The sequence below is a fragment of the Hemitrygon akajei genome, chromosome 18, assembly GCF_048418815.1.
Source record: "Hemitrygon akajei chromosome 18, sHemAka1.3, whole genome shotgun sequence".
In the NCBI taxonomy this organism is placed as follows: Eukaryota; Metazoa; Chordata; class Chondrichthyes; order Myliobatiformes; family Dasyatidae; genus Hemitrygon; species Hemitrygon akajei.
Window position 1 is genome coordinate 27197253 of NC_133141.1, and position 18975 is coordinate 27216227.

An 18975-nucleotide genomic window follows, 5' to 3' on the forward strand; every position below is an offset into this window, starting at 1 on the left:
TATGTCCAACGTTCACATCTGTTTTTTTAATTCTCTGCAAAGAACTGGAGCAACTTTTCATTTTGTTCCATCATAAACTGTGGAAGATCCAATGTTATACAAGTCGTGTATGCTTTTCACAGACACACCGCTGTCAAGTATTTTCAGAACTTCCACCTCATCTTGTATAGATAACGAATGGTGTTTGCATTTTACCCTGCGAGAAGCACTTCCTTTATTCAATGAAGACGTGACTGGGGCCAGATAGCACAGGTCATGAAAATAAGTGCTTCTTTTAAAGACCTTGGCAACAGTTGATTCTGCTAAAACAGCAGCAGGGCGATGAGGGAAATTTGAAACTAGGCTGGCGATAATGATGTCCGAACCAGCAGCGGGACCGAATTACTGATTGCCGTTTCGAGGTGGCCGACCTGTATTTTATCTCACAGCCATATAAGTCACGGTCACTAATTCCGATTTAATATGTGGTGCTGTCTCACAGCTCCAGCCATCAGAGTTCAATCTGGACCTGATTGAACTCTGTCTGCGTAGAGTTTGCATGTTCTCCCTGTGAATGGCTCCGTTTCACCCAGGCGCTCCAGTTTCCTCCCACGTCATGACACGTGAGCTGGTCGGTTCACTGGCCGCAGTAAGTGATCTCTCAAGTAGCGTGTGTTGGGAGAGCTGGTGGCTGTGCGAGATACAGTAGAATAGACTACAAGGAGCAAAGTAGGGGGATGGAAATTGGTAAATTGGTTTATTATTGCCACATGTATCTCGGTTGGGAAAAGCTTTGTTCATGCAGATAACTTCACCACAACAGTACACTGAGCTAGTACAAGGGTAACAGAACACTGAATGAAGTGTTAACATTTACAGAGAAAGTGCAGTGCAGACAGAGAATAAGGTGCAAGGCTATGACAAGGGAGATTGTGAGGTGAAGAGTCCATCTTATCACACAAAGGAGTCTATTCAGTAATTTTATAACTGGGATAGAAGCTGTTCTTGAGCCTGGTGGTACATCCTTTCAGGCTTTTGTATCTTCTGCCCAATGGGAGAGGAGAGATGAGAGAATGTCTGGGGTGGGTGGGGTCTCTGATTATGTTCACGGAGGCAGTGGGAAGTGTAGACAGAGTCCGTGGAGGAGAGGCTGTTTTTTGTGATGTGCTGAGCCGTGTCCATGACTCTCTACGGTTCCTTGTGGTCTCAGCCAGAGCAGTTACCGTACCAGTTGGATGGGATGCTTTCAGTGAGAGGAATGCGATTGCTCTGGAGATCTGGCATAGATTTAACAGGCTGAATAGCTCTCCTCCAGGTTGTGAGTAATGTAAGAGTTGCTTAAATAATGTTTGACCTTTTAACCTTGTTATTTCATGCTCGTTATCTATTGCTATTAATTTATATCTGCATTTGCACAGTTTGGTGTCTGTTGATCCTGTTTACAGTTACTGTTCCATAGATTTGCCCGCAGGAAAAGATTCTCAGGGTTGTATGTGGTGGCATGTATGTACTCTAATAATAAATTTTACTTTGAACTTTGACTTTCCAAATGTTTATCAGTTAATGGTGTTTTGTAAAAAAAAGCTCCAAAGCTCTCCTTTGTTTGACTCAAAGGTAATCTATGTTTCACAGATGTAGACCAACAGCCTATGCCAAAAATATACACTGGCATTAACTGTGCACAAACAGCAATTTAGATTTACAGTATATAGTCTTGTGCCTAGCACACTCTTCTTAGTTGTCACTCAAACGTCCTGTGTTGTGATTAGCCTACTATAATACTGCCATCATACCTGGGCATTAATTTTGAACAAATAGAGAATGATAAATAAATTGCAAAACAAAAGCAGACCCAACCACTCCATGTTGGCATCAACCCAACACATAATCAGCAGCTCTAATGTAATCAATACTGCTTCCCATTTGAGAACACTCTGAAAATTACTGAGGCTCGAGACTCACCAGGGCCACACAGGAGTGCACCTGAAGCATAAAGCCTGCAGTTCGCAAAGGTCTCAAGGTCAAATAAAATCCCAGGCATGCAAATCATCCAATTTTATTGCTTAGGAGTAAAGAGCACAGTACAGGCCCATGGGCCCTGGTGCACCAACCTTTCAGCTGACTCTGATCAATCTAACCCTTCCCTCCTACATAGCACTCCATCTTCTATCTAAGATTTTCTTAAATGTTCCTAATGTATCTGCCTCTAGCACCAGCCCTGACAGCACATTCCACACCACCACTTTGTGTAAAAAAAAACTTACCCTTCCCTCTATACTTCCCTCCAATCACCTTAACATTATGTCCCCTTGTACTAGCCATTTCCACCCTGGTTAAAAGTCTCCAGCTATTCACTTAATCTATTCCTCTAATCATCTTGTACACCTCTATCAATTCATCACTCATCTCCTTCACTCCAAAGAGAAAAGCCCCAGCTCTCTCAGCCTAACCTCACAATACATGCTCTGTAATCCAAACAGCATCCTGGTAGATCTCCTCTGTACCCTCTCTAAAGCTTCCACATCCTTCCTACAATGAGGTGACCAGAACTGAACACAATATTCCAAGTGTCGTCTAATCAGGGTTCTATAGAGCTGCAGAATTGCCTTGCGGCTCTTGAACTCAATCCCCCAGCTAATGAAGACCAGCACATCATACACCTTCTAAGCTACCCTATCAACTTGTGCAGCAACTTTGAGGGATCTATGGGTATGGACACTGTGATCCCTCTGTTCCACCACATTGCCAAGAATTCTGCCATTAACCTTGCACCAGATGCAGAATGGCCTCTCTAGTTTCCTGTGTAAGTACTTTGTCAGGTATCCTTTCTGGACACACTTATCAAATTCTGCCCCATCTATATATTTTGTACCAAGGGGGTGCCAATCAATATTAGGGAAGTTGAATTCCCCCATGACAAAACCCTGTTAGTTTTGCGCCTTTCCAAAATCTACCACCTAATACTTTCCTCAGTGTTGCTCACTATGGGGGGGCGTCTATGGCTACTCCCAGTAGAGTGATTTCTCCCTTCCTGTTTCTTACTTCCACTCACACTGACTCAGTAAACAACACTGCCATGACACCCTCCCTTTCTGCAGCTGTGATACTGTCCCTGATTAGCAATGCCACTCCCTCCCTGTCCCTTTCGGAAACATCTAAACCCCAGAACATCCAGCAACAGCGAAGTCTCCGAAATGGTCACAATGTTGTAGCTCCACGTAGTGACCTTTGGTCTGAGTTCATCACCCTTGTTCCTGATAATTCTTGCATTAAAATGAACACACTTTAACCCATCCACTGACTGCAGTTTTGCCATATTAACTGCCTATCCTTCCTCATAGTATCTCTAAACGCTGTACACCGACTGCCCCATCCTTTGACCTATCACTCTAGTTCCCATCCCCCTGTCAAACTAGTTTAAACACTCCCAAACAGCTTGAGCAAATCTGCCTGCAAAGATATTTGTCCCCCTCATGTTCAGGTATAATTCATTCTCTTTGTACTGGTTATCCCTCCCGTAGATGATCCAAGAACCTGAAGCCCTGTCCTCTGCACCAGTTCCTCAGCCACACATTCATCTGCCAAATCATCCTTTTCTTACCCTCACTGGCATGTGGCTCAGGCAGCAATCCAGAGATTACTACGCAGGATGTTCTGCTTTTCAGCTTTCTACCCAGCTCCCTACATTCTCTCCCCAGAACCACCTCCCTTTTCCTACCCATCTCATTGGTTCCAATATGTACCGCAACTTTTGGCTGCTCACCCTCCCCCTTTAGAATGCTGTGGACACGATCCAAGACATCCCTGACTCTGGCGCCTGAGAGGCAACGCACCACCTGGGTGTCTCCTCATGTTCACAGAATCTGCTGTCTGTTCCCCTAACCCTATCTCCGCTGCAGTCCTCTTCTCAAACCCCCCCCCCCCCACACACACACACACACACACACACTTCCCTCTGAGCCACAGAGCCAGAGAATTGGTCGCTGTGGCTTTCCTCTGCTAGTCATCCCTGCCAACAGTGTCCACTTGTTATTGAGGGAAACAGCCATGGGGTTACTCTGCACTGTCTGCCTATTCCAATTCCCTGTCCTGACAGTTTACCCAGATACCTGCCTCCTGCCACTTAAGTTCAGTTCAAAGTTCAAAGTAAACTTATTATCGAAGTACGTACACTGTATGTCACCATATACCACCCTGAGATTCATTTTCACAGTGGACACAGCAGAATCAGTGAGAAACTACACACAAAGACTGACAGACAAATAATGTGCGAAATAAGACAAAGTGCAAATACAAAAAAAAAAATTATTATTATAATAATACTGAGTCCTTGAAAGTAAGTCTATAGGTTGTGGAATCAGTTCAGTGTTGAGGCGAGTGAAATTATCCACATTAGTTCAGGAGTCTGGTGCTTGTAGGATAATAACTGTTCCTGAACCTGATGGTGTGGGACCGATGGCTCTTGTACCTCTTTCCTGATAGCAGCTGTGAAAGGAGAGCACGGCCTGGACGGCAGAAGTCCTTGATGATGGATGATGCTTTCTAGTGTCAGTGCTCATTGTAAATGCGTTCAATTGTGGAGAGGGTCTTTTCCTGTGATGGACTGAGCTGATACTTTTTGTAGGCTTTTCTGTTCAAGAGCACTGATGTTTCCATACCAGGGTGTGAAGCAACCAGTCACCATGCATCTATAGAAGTTTGTCAAAGTATTAGCTGCCAAAAGCTACGTAAACATCTAAGGAAGTAGAGGCACTGCTGTGTCTTCTTTGCAATGGCAGCTACATGCTGGTCTCAGCACAGAATCTCTGATACAGTAATGCAAGGAATTTAAAATTTCTGACCCTCTCCACCCCTGATCCCCCAATGAGGACTGGCTCATAGACCTCCTGCTTCTTATTCCTGTAGTCATTAACCAGCTCCTTGGTTTTGCTGACTTTGAGTGAGAGGTTGCTGTTGTGGCACCACTCAACCAGATTTCCAATCTCTCTCCTATATGCCAATTCGTCACCACCTCTGATTCAGTCAGTGACAGTGGTGTCGTCAGCAAACTTGAACAAGGCATTGGAGCTGTGTTTACCCTCACAGTCATAATGTAAAGTGAGTAGAGCAGGGGGCTAAGCACACAGCCTTGTGGTGTGCCTGTGCTGATGGAGATGTTGTTGCGAATCCAAAATGACTGACTTAGGAATGGCTACTCTCTGTGGCTCCTATCTACCAACTCCTCATCCTCCCGTGTGAGCCTTAGGCCATACAGCTGCACCTTTGTGCCTCAGAGTTCAGGACTGGTAAACTCGCATTGCTCTGCTGATGCAAGAGATCATTCACAGGACAAAAGCAGTGATCAGTTTTGAACATATGACTAAAGGCTCCTTAATTGTTCTTTGTGTTGGAAACAGGAATCACAGAAGAGTACAAGCCTCCATTTTATGACTTGGTTCCCACTGACCCCAGCTTTGAAGACATGAGGAAAGTCGTCTGCACTGATCAGCAGCGACCCAACGTCCCCAACAGATGGTTTTCTGATCCGGTATGTATCTGCTCCTTTTTTTTGGCATTCCCTGATTTGAAGGACTTTGCTCTCTTGTTAAAGTTCAAGTTCGCCATGGCCATTGGTGTGGAGTGTGCCCATTCACCCTGTGACTGTGTGGGTTTCCTCTGGCAGCTTTGGTTTTTCCCATATCCCAGAGACGGACGGTTTGGGGGGTTAATTGCCTGCTGTAAATTGCCTCTGGTGTGTGGGAGAGGGGTAAAATCTGGCTGGGGTTGATGGGAACATGGGGACAATAAAATGGTTTCAGTGTAAATAGTTGGTTGATGGTCAGCACAGACTCAGTGGGCCAGAGAGCCTGTTTCTGTGATGTAACTCTCTACTGCTCTACGAGGAAAATGGTTACGCGCAAACATCTACTCCAGTGGGATGCGTTTACATTGCAGCTTTCTTTTGTAATTAAGCATTGCAAGTTGTTTCAAAGCCACGTTATTAAACAAAATTTGACACCAGGCCGCATCATGAGATATGAGGGCCAATAGCCAAGGTCTGGGTCAAAGAAGTAGCCTATAAGAAGCAGTGTAGAGGAAAAGACAAATGCACATAGGTACCGTATGAGGCAAGTTCAAGATGTTGGGGTCTGAGCTGATGAAGGCATAGCTACCAATGCTGGAACTAGGAATGACCTAGCAACGAATTTGGAGGGTTTCGAAGATGGAAGGCTACTGAAATTAACAAAGATATCAAGGGCATTGTTAAATTGAGTTGTTGGTGGGTTCTGGAGTTGGAGGTCTGTGCGGACAGGAGGAATGAGTTCTTGTGACCCCCTGAGACCGGAGTTCATTGACGAGACTGGAGTTCGAGGCCTAGTATTTGGTGATCAGCGGATGCTGACGATCAAGACCAAAGGGTTGAATTAGAAGTCCAGAAGTCAAGGTCCTTTGACCAGAGCCGAGCCTGCAAATCTCCGTGAGTCCGCTGGGGATGTCGATGGCCAGTGATCTACTGGCCCGAGTCTGCGTCCACTGAAGACTGCAGACTGGAGGCCTATTCTGGGGATAAAGGACTGTGTATGGGAACGGGTGGGAGGGAGGAACAGGGCTTGTTTTTGCTGTTGTTGTTTTGTTGTTTGTTGTGTTCTGTATTGTTCTGCCGAGCATTGTGGGTATGTTATGTTGGTGCCGAAAAATGTGGCAACACTTGCGGGCTGCCCCCAGCGCACCCTTGGGTGTGGTGGTTGTTAACGCAAACAATGCTTTTTCACTCTATATTTCAATGGACATGTGACAAACTTGAATCTTAAATCTTGGATATTTGATATAAATCAAAGCATTGTTGGACTCAGAGAGCACAAAGCAAATGACTAAATGGGACTTGGTGCGAGTTAAGCAGAGCTTTAGATAAGGACAGGCTGTAAAATAGAACAAGGGAGGCTGGCCAATATTGGAAGAGCTACAATGGATGGAGAGAGTGCCAGTAGTAGGAGCTGAAGCCGAGTCAGGTGAAGTCACATAGGGTGATCGTGGTGCAGTGGACACACCTCAGTTCCTGTGGGGCACTGAGGTTGTGGACAGTCTGCCTTTCCTTAGTCTCTCTATCACGAATCTGCCACTTTTGTCCATTAAGGCACCCAAAATTGTTACAGACATTGAATGGGTAACAGAGTCACAGGGTGAAGGAGTTATGCAACAGGCTTAGCTCGTCTGTGGCAAACAAGTTGCCTCACTCAGTGAGTCCCATTTACCTGCATTTGTCCCGTATCCCTCTGAACCTTTCCTATCCACAAACCCATTCAAATAGCTTCAAATATAATTGCACTTGCCTCTACCACTTCCTCTTCCATATACTCACCAGCTCCATGTGGAAAAGTTGTCCCTCAGCTCCTTTTAAATCTTTCTCCTCTCACCTTAAACCTAACCCCTATATTTTTAGACTCCACTACCTTGGGAAAAAGACTGACTATCCAGCTTATCTATGCCCCCCATGAATTTATAAGCCTCCGACACCCCAGGGAAAATGCACACAGCATATTCAGTCTCTCTTTGTCACACATGTCCGTCAGCCCTGTAACATCCTTGTAAGTCCTTTTCACACACACTTCAGTTTATTGACATCCAGGGCAACCAGAACTGCACACAGTACTCAGAGAACATAGAACGAGGAACAGGCCCTTCAGCCCACAATGTCTGTGCTGACCATGATGCTAAATTAAATCAACATGCGTCAGTTTAACAGCTTCTTAAACACCACCAACACCCCTGGCAGCCTGTTCCAGGCACCCACCATTCTCAGTGAGGAAGAAAAACTTGTCTTGCGCATCTCCTTTAACATTTCACCTCTCACCTTAAATGCATGTCATCTAGTACTTGACGTTTCTACCTGGGGAAAAAGATTCAACCTCTCCTTATAGCCTCAAATCCAGGCCGAACAGAGCATATCTCCTCTTTACCCCCTCCAGAGCCTCTATATCCTTCATGTCATGAGAGCAACCAGAACTGCATACAGCACTCCAAGCACGGCCCAACTAAAGCTCTATACAGCTGCAAAACTGCCTCCTCACTCAGCCAAAGAAAGATGGCACAAATGCCAATGACTGACTGTGCCTCAGTAATATTAACAATGGAATAAGTACTGATGCACTTGCCTGCTCTTCTTGGAATATTGTCACGGGATCTTTCCATTTACCTGAGGGGGCAGGTGGAGCCGTTGTGCAGAATCTCCTGTGAAAGATGCCACCTCCCAACTGTCAATGGTCCCACAGAGCTGGACTCTGTGCTCAGGCCTCAGGAGTTGGGAGTTCAGCCTGTGCCCTTCTGACTCAGGACATACAAGTTACCCAATCAGAGTGGGCAGAGAAGGATATTGCCAGGACTAGAGGGTCTGAATTGCAGGGAGAGGTTCGCCAGGCTAGGCGTTTATTCCTTAGAACCTAGGAGAATGAGAGGCAACCCTACTAAAGTGTTTAAAATGATGAGAGGCACTGACGGTATTATCCCAAGGTAGGAGAACCTAAAACTAGGCGTCATAGGTTTAGGTGAGAGGAGGAAGATCTAAAAGGGACCTGAGGGACAAAGTTTTCACACAGGGGGTGGTGAGTTTAGCAAACTGCCCGAGGATGTGGTTGAGCCTGGTACAATAATATTATTTAGGAAGCACTTGGGTGGTACATGGAGGGTCTAGACTCGGAATGCAGGAAACTGGGACTAGCTGTGTATTGCACCATGGCCAACATGGACTAGTTGAACTGAAGAGCCCACATCCATATGACTCCATGATTCAATGTGCCCTACTTCGAATATAATGACAGACAAAAACGTCACTCTCTGACTTTGCTGACCTGCAGCCTGCTAACTTGGAACTGGTCAATGCTTCCTCCCCATCAGACCCACACAACAGACATTCTCTGTTCAAGTATGTTGCCAAACCTTTTGTCCGTTCTTCCCTGTACCCTTTTTATACTAGAGTGACCAGATTTATCCACAGTACAGATGAACCAGGTTTGACATGCGAATTAAGGATGTAATGCTGAGGCTTTATAAGGCATTGGTCAGACCACACTTGGAGTATTGTGAGCAGTTTTGGGCCCCTTATCTAAGAAAGGATGTGCTAGCAGTGAAGAAGGTCCAGAGGAGGTTCCTGAGAATGATCCTAGGAATTAAAGGGTTAACACATCAGGCAAGGTTGATGGCCCTGGGCCTGGAATTGCTAAAGTTTAGAAGAATGAGTGGGGGGGGGGGGGGGTGCTCAATGAAACCTATCAAATATTGAAAGGCCTAGATAGAGTGCGCTTGGAGCAGGTGTTTCCTGTAGTGGGTGAGTTTACGTCCAGAGGGCACAGACTCAGAATAGAAGGACATCCCTTTAGAACAGAGACGAGGAGGGATTTGTTGAGCCAGAAAGTGGTGGATCTGTGGAATTCATTGCCACAGACACATGTGGAGGCCAAGTCATTGCGTAGGGTGAAAGTGGAGCTTGATAGTTTCTTGATTACAGTTGAAAAGGTGTCAAAGGTCATGGGGAGAAGGCAGAAGAATGGGGTTGAGAGGGATGATAAATCAGCCATGATGGAATGGCAGAGCAGACTCAATGGGCCGAATGGCCTAATTCGGCTCCAATGTCTTATGATCTTATAGTCTTAATATACCATATCCTCCATAATTGCTTGCTACATTTGACTTGTGTACAAGAATACTCCTTGAACATCAACACTACATGCACCTGTTCCCCTTTTCCTTCTTTTCAGACTCAAATTCAGATTTAGTTTGGATTTATTTCTCACGTGTACATTGGCCCAGTCCATCACGGGTAAAGCTGTCCCCACCATTGAACACACCTACACGGAGCCCTGTGACAGGAAAGCAGCATCCATCATCAAGTATCCCCCACCACACAGATCATGCTCTCCTCTCACTGCTGCCATCAGTAAGGCCTCAGGACCCACACCACCAGGTTCAGGAAAGGTTATTACCTCTCAACCATCTGGCTCTTGAACCAAAGGGGATAACTTCACTTTTCCCATAACTGAACTGTTCCCACAACCTATGGACTCACTTTCAAGAACTCTTCATTTTGTGTTCTTTATATTTATTGCTTATTTATTATTATTGTTTCTTTTTTTTCTTTTTGTATTTGCACAGTTTGTTGTCTTTTATACACTGATTGTTTGTCCAGTTGGGTGAGGTCTTTCATTGATTCTACCGTGTTTCTTGTATTTACTGTGAATGCCTGCAAGAAAATGGATCTCAGGGTTGTATATGGTGACATTTATGTAGTTTGATAATAAATTTACTTTGAACTTTAAACATACAGTGAAATGTGTCATTTTTGTCAACAACCAGTACAACCTAAGGATGTGCTGGGGGAAGCCCAGAAGTGTCACCACAGATGCCCACACCAACATAGCACGCCCACAATGCTCGGCAGAACAACGCAGAACACAACAAACAACAAAACAACGTCAAAGCAAGCCTCTTTCCTCCGTCCTCCAACTCCAGGAGAGACCTCCAGTCTCCTTGCCCTTCTTGTCCACAGAGGCAGTGCATTTTGTCTACAGTGTACACCAGTGGTGGAGAGAGGGAGTGTTTAGGCTGCTGGGTAGGGAGCCGATTGAATGACCTACTTTCTACTGAATAGCTTGGAGCATCCTGAGAGTTGTTGGAGCTCTACCCATCCAGGCAGGTAGGGAGTGTTCTGTCACACACCTAGCTATGTTTTGCAGCTGTTGGAAGTGCTTTAGGGGAGTCGAGCCATGACTTGCTCTCATGGTAATGTATTAACTGGTTGGGTTAGTTAAGCTTTTGGTCAGTAGTCATTCCTCAGATGTCGATAGCAGAGCCTCTGTGACAGAGATGTTGCTGAATATCATGGGGAAGGTTATTGCCCAGAACTTTTGTGACATGGATGTTACTTGCTTTACTGAGGAATTTCTCAGGAGATCTATCCTGGGCCTAACATATGATGCAATTACAAAAAAGGCACGTCAGCAATTAAATTTCTTCAGGGGTTTGAGGAGATTTGGTACGTCACCTAAGACTCTAGCAGATTTCTACAGAAGTACTGTGGAGAACATTCTGACTGGTTCCATCACCGACTGGTGTGGAGGAGCCAGTGCACAGGATCAGAAAAGCTGCAGAGGGTTGGAAACTCAGCCATGGGCTGAGTATCTATCATGGGCACTAGTCTCCCCACCATCCAGGACATCTTCAAAAGTTGGTCCCTCAAGAAAGTGGCATCCATCATTAAGGACCCCCATTAGCCCAGACATTCCCTTTTCTCATTGCTACCATCAAGGAGGGGGTACAGGAGCCTGAGGACACACACTCAATGTTTCAGGAACAGCTTCTTCCCCTCTGCCACTCTGCCATAACATTTCTGAATGGACAATGAACCCATGAACACTACCTCACTATTGTTGCCCCCTTTTGCATTACTTATTCAATGCTTTTTTATATACTGTATATTTCTTTTTGTAATTTATGGTGCTTTTTATGTCTTGCACTGCATCGCTGCTACAAAACAACAAACTTCCCAACATATGTCAGTGATAATAAACCCAATTCTGAATTACAACGGAACTTGAACGTCATCAGTGAACATCCCCACTTCTGACCTTGTGAGAGAAAGATGATGCAGCTGGTCAGGAACACTCTCATTGACCAGTTTACCAGGGTTCTACACTCAGCCAAATCCTGTGTTAACATTAAGGGCAGTCACTCAAACCTCACCCCTGGAAATTAGCTCTTTGGTCCACATTCGGACCAAGGTTATAATAAGGACTGAAACTGTGTGGTCTAGCCCAGTGTAAAATGAGCATGGGTGAGCAAAATATTGACCACACTGACAAACCTTGCTGCTTCTAGGCTTTTAGGTATTTCTAATTGGAGGTTCATTGGTTTCATTCACTGGTTTCTGATTTTCCAAGTAATATGCCATCTCTTTATATTACTTGGAAAATAGGATACCAGAGACTTATGTATGCTTATCTGGCTGGTTCATTTGTAAATTATAACCCAATACTGCAAATGTATTAATGTTTTGTCATTTGTCGCAACCTCCTCAGTATTGACCCTATCCCCTAGTCTTGCTTCAGCCTCAAGTTGTATTTTTGATTTAAAATATGAATGGTGAATCAGATATCTGAACACTGATCCTTGTAGGATATCCAACTATTTTCTGTGGTTTAAATTATTTTCTATGTATTAATAATCTTGAATAGTGAACACATTTGTTTCCAAAAACCTTACATGCAGTTGTTACAATATTTAGTCATGTTTTTCTGTCAATAATTACAAACCAGCATCTAAAATGCCCAGATCATCGGCTTTATTTTTGTTTATTGTGTTCCATTTGGATGTGTGTGTCCCTAAATTTCAAGTGTCAGGCTTCAAGCGTGGATTATTGACTTTGGGACGTTTTGGGCGATGATGAGGCTACAGAAATGTAAACTGTTCTGTCCACTGTCGGAGGAGGTTTTGCATCAGTCCACAAGGTGGCTGATCAGCAAAATCTTGAGAATATTCATCTCCCACAGTGTTACCATTTTGTATTCAAGAAAATATTGGCCTGCTAGGGACGACGTTAAGGCCAATTTACTAACCACCAGCCTCTTTCCGTGAGCTTATGTTTCTTTCTTTTTTATTTTAGATTTTGTCCTCTCTTGCTAAACTGATGAAGGAATGTTGGTATCAGAGCCCCTCTGCTAGGCTGACGGCTCTCCGCATCAAAAAGACCCTAACCAACCTGGCCAATGCAGACATCACGCTGCACAAGCTCAAGCCAGACTGCTAACTCTTTTTAATTTGATCCTCAAAAGAAAAGCTCTTAAATCTCAGACAGTTAATCCATCCCAGCCCTGCCTAATGTCCTTCTAGCTTGCAAGCAAACACTCTCAAGCATCTGCTCCACGTTTGGATTCTGCTCCCAACTGACCCCGGACTGGAAAGAATGTGGGGATCAAGACATTTTGGGGTCAAGCTTTGCAAGCTCTTAAACAAAGCTGTCAAGTGACCCCTCAAACACACAAGAAGAAGAAAGAACAAAAGAAATTCCTACATTGAAATCTCTCAGAGCAATTTGCACACTGCTGTGTTAAGTGTAGCACTTGCTGTGGTATTGGACTGACACAATGCTCAGCAAGATTCCAGCGTCCAATGAGGTACCACACATGGAGCTTTACTGGTGAGCTCAAAATAGATTCTATTGGATTATTATAGACTGTTGCCTTGCACTAAGAGGTCAGCAAACAGAATTATTCAGGACAGTTTTTACAGAGTATGCCACAAACAGCAGGAGCGGCGGTGAGGACTAATAGTGAATAGAATGCTGCTCAGGTTTTGTAAACATTTGACAGAAAACCTTGCTATAAGATAAGAAAGAAAAATCAAATGCATAATTACCATGGAGATTTTAATTACTATATACGTGTTTTATAGTCCTAATATAAACTTAAGTATTGTAATCAAAAGAATTCGTGCTGGTTTTCTTGACCTATGAAACCTGCAGCGATGGCACTTCATGTTCAATGTCAGTGCTGAGTAACACCATCGAAGACGTGAAAACCCCAGCACGAGTGGCTAACAATAGCCCAGCCTCACCAGACATCGGGCTTGGCCACATGTAACATCAGAACAGGGCACGGGACGAACGAGAGGGCTGAGGAATTTATATGGGGGTTTGGGGTGGTGCAGTAGCATAGTGGTTAGCCTAACACTACCACAGCGTCGGCGACCCGGGTTCAATTCCTGCCACCATCTGTAGGGAGCATGTACGTTCTCCCTGTGTCCACGTGGGTTTCCTCCAGGTGCTCTGGTTTCCTCCCACATTCCCAATTTGTATGGATTTGTGGAATAATTGGTCACATGGTGTAATTGGATGGCGAGGACACATCTGAGCACAGGAGTTCATCCTGGTACTGTAGACACTCGTGATTTGGGCCTCAGAGTCAACCCAAGGCACAAACTTTCCACGTTACCTCTGGATCTACTCGAGCCAACAATTGAGTGGGTCAGGCAGTATCTGTGGCGAGGACGGGGTCACGCACGTATCTCACAGCAAGGAACCTTGAAAAGCAGTTCACATGTTGCTAAAACACCCTGGGCTAAAAATTCAATGACTTAACACATTTGGGTGATCGTTTTTGACCTCTGTCTAAGTGGATGCTACATATTGCATGTTATAAACTCAAGAAGTTCTGCAGATGTTGGAAATCCTGGGTAACACACACAAAATGCTGGAGGAGCTCAGCAGGTCAGGGAGCATCTGTGGAGAGAACTAAACAGTCAGTGTTGCAGGCTGAGATTTTACGTTAGAACTGGAAGGGAAGGGGGCAGATGCCGGAATAAGAAGGTGAGGGAAGGGAAGGAGTACAAGCTGGAAGAGACCAGGTGAGGGGGAAGGTGAGTGACTGGGGAGAGGGGATGAATTAAGAAACTGGGAGCTGATAGGTGGAAAAGGTAAAGGGCTAAGACAAAGGAATCTGATAGGAGAGGAGAGTGGACCATGGGAGAAAGGGAAGGAGAAGGTGTACTAGAAGGAGGTGATAGAAGTGAGGAGAAGAGTAGAGACATTGCACGTTATGGTCAACTGCAGCAAAATTCATACAGAGAGGCTGCTGGTAACACAGCAATGACTTGGCCAACACAGAGCATCACTGATGTTGCTGGTTCATTATTGTGGAAAGCTCACAAGCTTCAGGAAAGGCAGAGACACAAGAGTTGGAGGGTGAATCATCACAATCCACCAGATATCTTCAATGCCACAGGTAAGGTGGAGTTGAGGCGATGATACCCATCTTTTCCTATTGAGCACACTGCTGAAGAAAGGCAGACAACCAGATGACAGCATTGCGTGTCAACGTCCAGCTTGACCAAGCTTAGGAGTATTTAGATGCTAACAGGCTTCCCTGAAAATTTCCCACATTCTCTTTAGCTTCTTTTACTAATTTATCCCAGTGTAATTATGGACCTTGGATGAGGGCTGGATAGACCCCAACTGTGGTGCTCACCGCAGTCACACGGCTGAGTGATAGCCGTCATCTGAAATTGTGCCTTAAAGATGTCAAATGGCCAAGGCTGATGATGGGACTTTGACCAAGGTAGTTCATCAGCACCTTCAGAAGAGAAAGGAAATGGAATTTTTAATGGATCGGGAGACCAAGAGGAAGAATATCATAAAGAAAAAGGACTTTTAAAAAGGGCCAGAACCTGAGACTTAAAATTAAAGCTGTGAAGGAAAGACTGATGTTTGTACAATGCCCTTTCTCAATCTCATGATATCCCACTCAGATGACAATTGCTCAGGTACATAGTTCCTACACAGGTAAACACGGTGGCGGAAAAGATCTTTGGCACACCGGCCTTCATCAGTCAGGGCGTTGAGTACAGGGAGATGGGACGTCATGTTACAGCTGTACAAGGTGCTGCTGAGACCATGCTTGGAGTACTGTGCACAGTTCTGGTCGCCCAGATACAGAAAGGATGTTGTTAGATTGGAAAGGGTGAAGAAACAATTCAGAAGGATGTTACCTGGACTGGAGGGCTTGAGATACAAGGAGGGACCAGATACACTGGGACTGTTTTCCCTGGAGTGAAGGAAACTGAGGAGTGACCTTTTAGAGGTTTACAAACTCATGAGGGGTATTAATAAGGTGGATGGTCACAGTCCTTTACCCAGGTTAAGGGAGTCGAAAACTACAGGGCACAGGTTTAAGGTGAGAAGGGAAAAATTTAATAGGGACAAGGAGAGCAGGTTTTTCACACAGAGGGATGAAACAAGTTGCTAGCAGAAACGTCAGAAGTGGTCACGATAACATCATTTAAAAGATATTTGTACAGGTACATGGATCGGAAAGGTTTAGAGGAATATGGGCCAAATGTGAGGAAGTGGGACTGGCGTAGATGGGCAGCTTGGTCAGTGTGGACAGCTGGGCCGAAAGGCCTGTTTCCCGCTCTGTGGGTCTGCTGTTTCAGTGCCTCTTGCCACTAACAGGAGCTGGGCCAGCGATCCACCCTTGCACACACATTACTGCGCACAGACCTTGACAGTGACAGAAAGCATTCCTCCTGCCAACCAGCGAAACCGTGTTTTGAAATAATGATACTGCTGTTTACAACAGAATGCTTCAATTAATCTGTTAATAAAACTGCGGTTGAATTTACTGCTCATTCTCCACACTTACACCAGGGAACACACCTTTCCTGCAACACCTCCGAGCAGAGAAACAGCTCATGGCACTTTTCCAGGGGCTGGGTACAGCTGATTGGCTTTTATGCCAGGCCAGATGCCACAGCTAATAGAGCTGGCACCAGTTTACCTAATGTACACTGATTCTGCAGGCTGCCAGTTCTGGGGTAGGATTGCATACAACAACAGAATGGTAATATTGATGTGGGGGTGGGGGGCAGACTTATCAGTCAGATGTTAGAGACCCTGCTCCACGATGTAAATACGAGCGATCTTGGTTTTGTGGACAGTTTAGCACATGATTGTCCATCTTGTCTATGTGGACTTCAAAAAAGCTTTTATCAAGGTCCAGAATGATCCAAAGATTGGATCGCATGGGATTCAGGGTGAGCTAGCTAATCAAACACAAAATTGTCTTGGAGGTAGGAGTCAGAGGAAGTTTGTGACCAGTGGTGTGCTGTTGTTTGTCATTTAGTTTTACAGTTTGGGTGAAAATGGAGATGGCTTGGTTAGTAAGTTTGCAGAAGACACCTAAATTGGTGTTGTGGTGGACAGTGAAGAAGATTGTATAAGGTCACAAGATGTGGACTAAGGAATACCCACCTCTACAAACCCATCCCTTTTACAATCAGGATGTCACTACACCTCATATTACCAGCCATCCTCTGCTGAAGGACCCAATTGATGTGGTTCTGGGATAGCAGATGTACCCCTAATAACTCACGTGGACCTGGGGCAGACTGTGACTCCGACTCGCTGTGTTAAAAGAAAGAAGTGGGAGAAATAATTCAAACTTTCCCATCGCTTGTGATGTGTGGATGGACAGACACCCAGTGGCTCCTTTATTATGCATCTCCTATACCTAATAAAGTGGCCACTGAGTGCATGTTCGTGGTCTTCAGCTGCTGTAGCCCATCCATTTCAAGGTTTGATGTGTTGTGCATTCAGAGATGCGCTTCTGTGCACCACTGTTGTAATGTGTGATTATTTGAGTTACTGTCACTTTCCCGTCAGCTTGAACCAGTCTGGCCGTTCTCCTCCGACCTCTCTCATTAACAAGGCGTTTTCCCCCACAGAACTACCGCTCACTGGATGATTTTTTGTTTTTCGCATCATCCTCTTTAAACTCTAGAGACTGCTGTGCTGTTGTGTGTGAAAATCCCAAGAGATCAGCATTTCCTGAGATACTCAAATCATCCCGTCTGGCACCAACAACCATTCCACGGTCAAAGTCACTTAGATCACATTTCTTTCCCGTCCTGATGTTTGGTGTGAACAACAACTGAACCTCTTGACCATGTCTGCACGCTTTTATGCATTGAGCTGCTGCCACGTGATTGGCTGATTGGATATTTGCATTAACGAGCAGGTGTACCTAATAAAGTGGCCACTGAGTGTATATATTTTGTAAGATCACATTTGGTTCTCCCTAAGCCTAGCAGTTAAAGCACAAAGCATGGAGTGATGGTCAGGTTTACAGAGTGAGGTTTTGATTCATGTATTACAGCTGTATAGGGTCTTGGTGTTGCATTGGAGGCAGTCCAAAGGAGATTCACTAGGCCTGCTCCTGGGATGAGGGGTTATCCACCAGGAGAGACTGGATATTTTGGCTCTGTATTCTTTTGAGTTTAGGAGAATGAGGGGTGACCTTCTTGAAACATACTGTACAAGATCCTGAAGGGGATTGACAGGGAAGTTATCAAGGCGTTCCCACTCATGGGAGGATCTTAAACAAGGAGACAAGGTTTGGGGGTGGTCATTAAAATTGAGGTGCGTAGAAATTTCTTCTCTCAAAGAGGGGTGAATCTCTGGAATTCTCTGCCCTGCGGATGGTGGAAGCTGGGTTATTAGCAGTATTGAATATGTAGGTGGGTATACTTCTGAAAGGTTGGAGGGGATTGAGGGTGATGGGGACCTGCCACAGAAGAGAAGGTGAGGTCTGGGGTACGTCAGTACGATTTTATTAAATGATGGGGGAGACTTAAAGGGGCTGAGTGGCCTATTCCTGCTGCTGATTTCTTGTGTTTTGTGTGATCTGTGCACATTTAGCTGCCCAGAGTTGGAATAGCCATCAGGGTCTTCCAATCTTCTCAGGACCCCTGAGAACATGAGGGCTAGGGTCTCAGTGGAGGAGAAGGCTGCTGCAGAAATTCACCAGGATACCTGATTCTGACTAGTATCCAGTGACTTTTGACCTGTGCGAATGTGCAGAAATCAGCTGATGAGAGGACCGGCTGGGTTTTAGGTGACGTAAATGAGCCCCAACTACCATTGGCTTCAGGACTGGAGAAGGCAACTGAGCTAAAGTTAAAGCTCCTACCATATTTAGTGAGACAAATTATAAATCTAATTAATTCTTGAAAGTTTGCACATTCTTAATGTTCTGTGATGATGCTTGTGTGCAATTATATAAAAGAAACATCTATTTTGTCTGTATTATGTAATTACATTAATCCCATAAATGTCATACTTAGAATATATTTTAATCAAAGCATTTCCACAGAAGTAATAAACCAGATTCAATCAGAAGAATGGAATAAAAGTTTGCTGCTTTACTTATGACTTCTTTTGGTATTGCTTTTCCTTCCAACGCCCATCGGCAGCTGTCTGTGAGTGAGTCTGTGCTGTTGTAGTAGTGGAGAAGACTGAAACAGGCCATTTGGTTCCCTCCTGCTCCATGGCTTCATTTATGCCTTACCTCAGCCTCCCCCCTCTCTTCATGGGCCATTTTTTAAAAAATGCATTCATTTACGGGACGCGGGTGTTGCCAGCTAAGCCAGCATTTATTGCCCATCCCTAGTTGCCCTTGAGAAGGTGGTCTGCTGCCA

At 44.9% G+C, this 18975-nt stretch overlaps 1 protein-coding gene across 3 annotated transcripts in view; it reads left to right on the plus strand.

The window, feature by feature from the left end:
* Positions 1 to 18702, plus strand: part of LOC140741218 (activin receptor type-1-like) — a 109691-nt gene extending 90989 nt beyond the window's left edge. For all 3 annotated transcript variants that reach the window (XM_073071163.1, XM_073071164.1, XM_073071165.1), the window contains 2 exons: positions 5376 to 5506; positions 12611 to 18702. In XM_073071163.1, the coding sequence (XP_072927264.1) occupies positions 5376 to 5506; positions 12611 to 12754 (275 nt within the window). In that variant the 3' untranslated portion in view covers positions 12755 to 18702. The remainder of the gene's footprint in view (positions 1 to 5375; positions 5507 to 12610) is intronic.
* Positions 18703 to 18975: the final 273 nt, after the last annotated feature.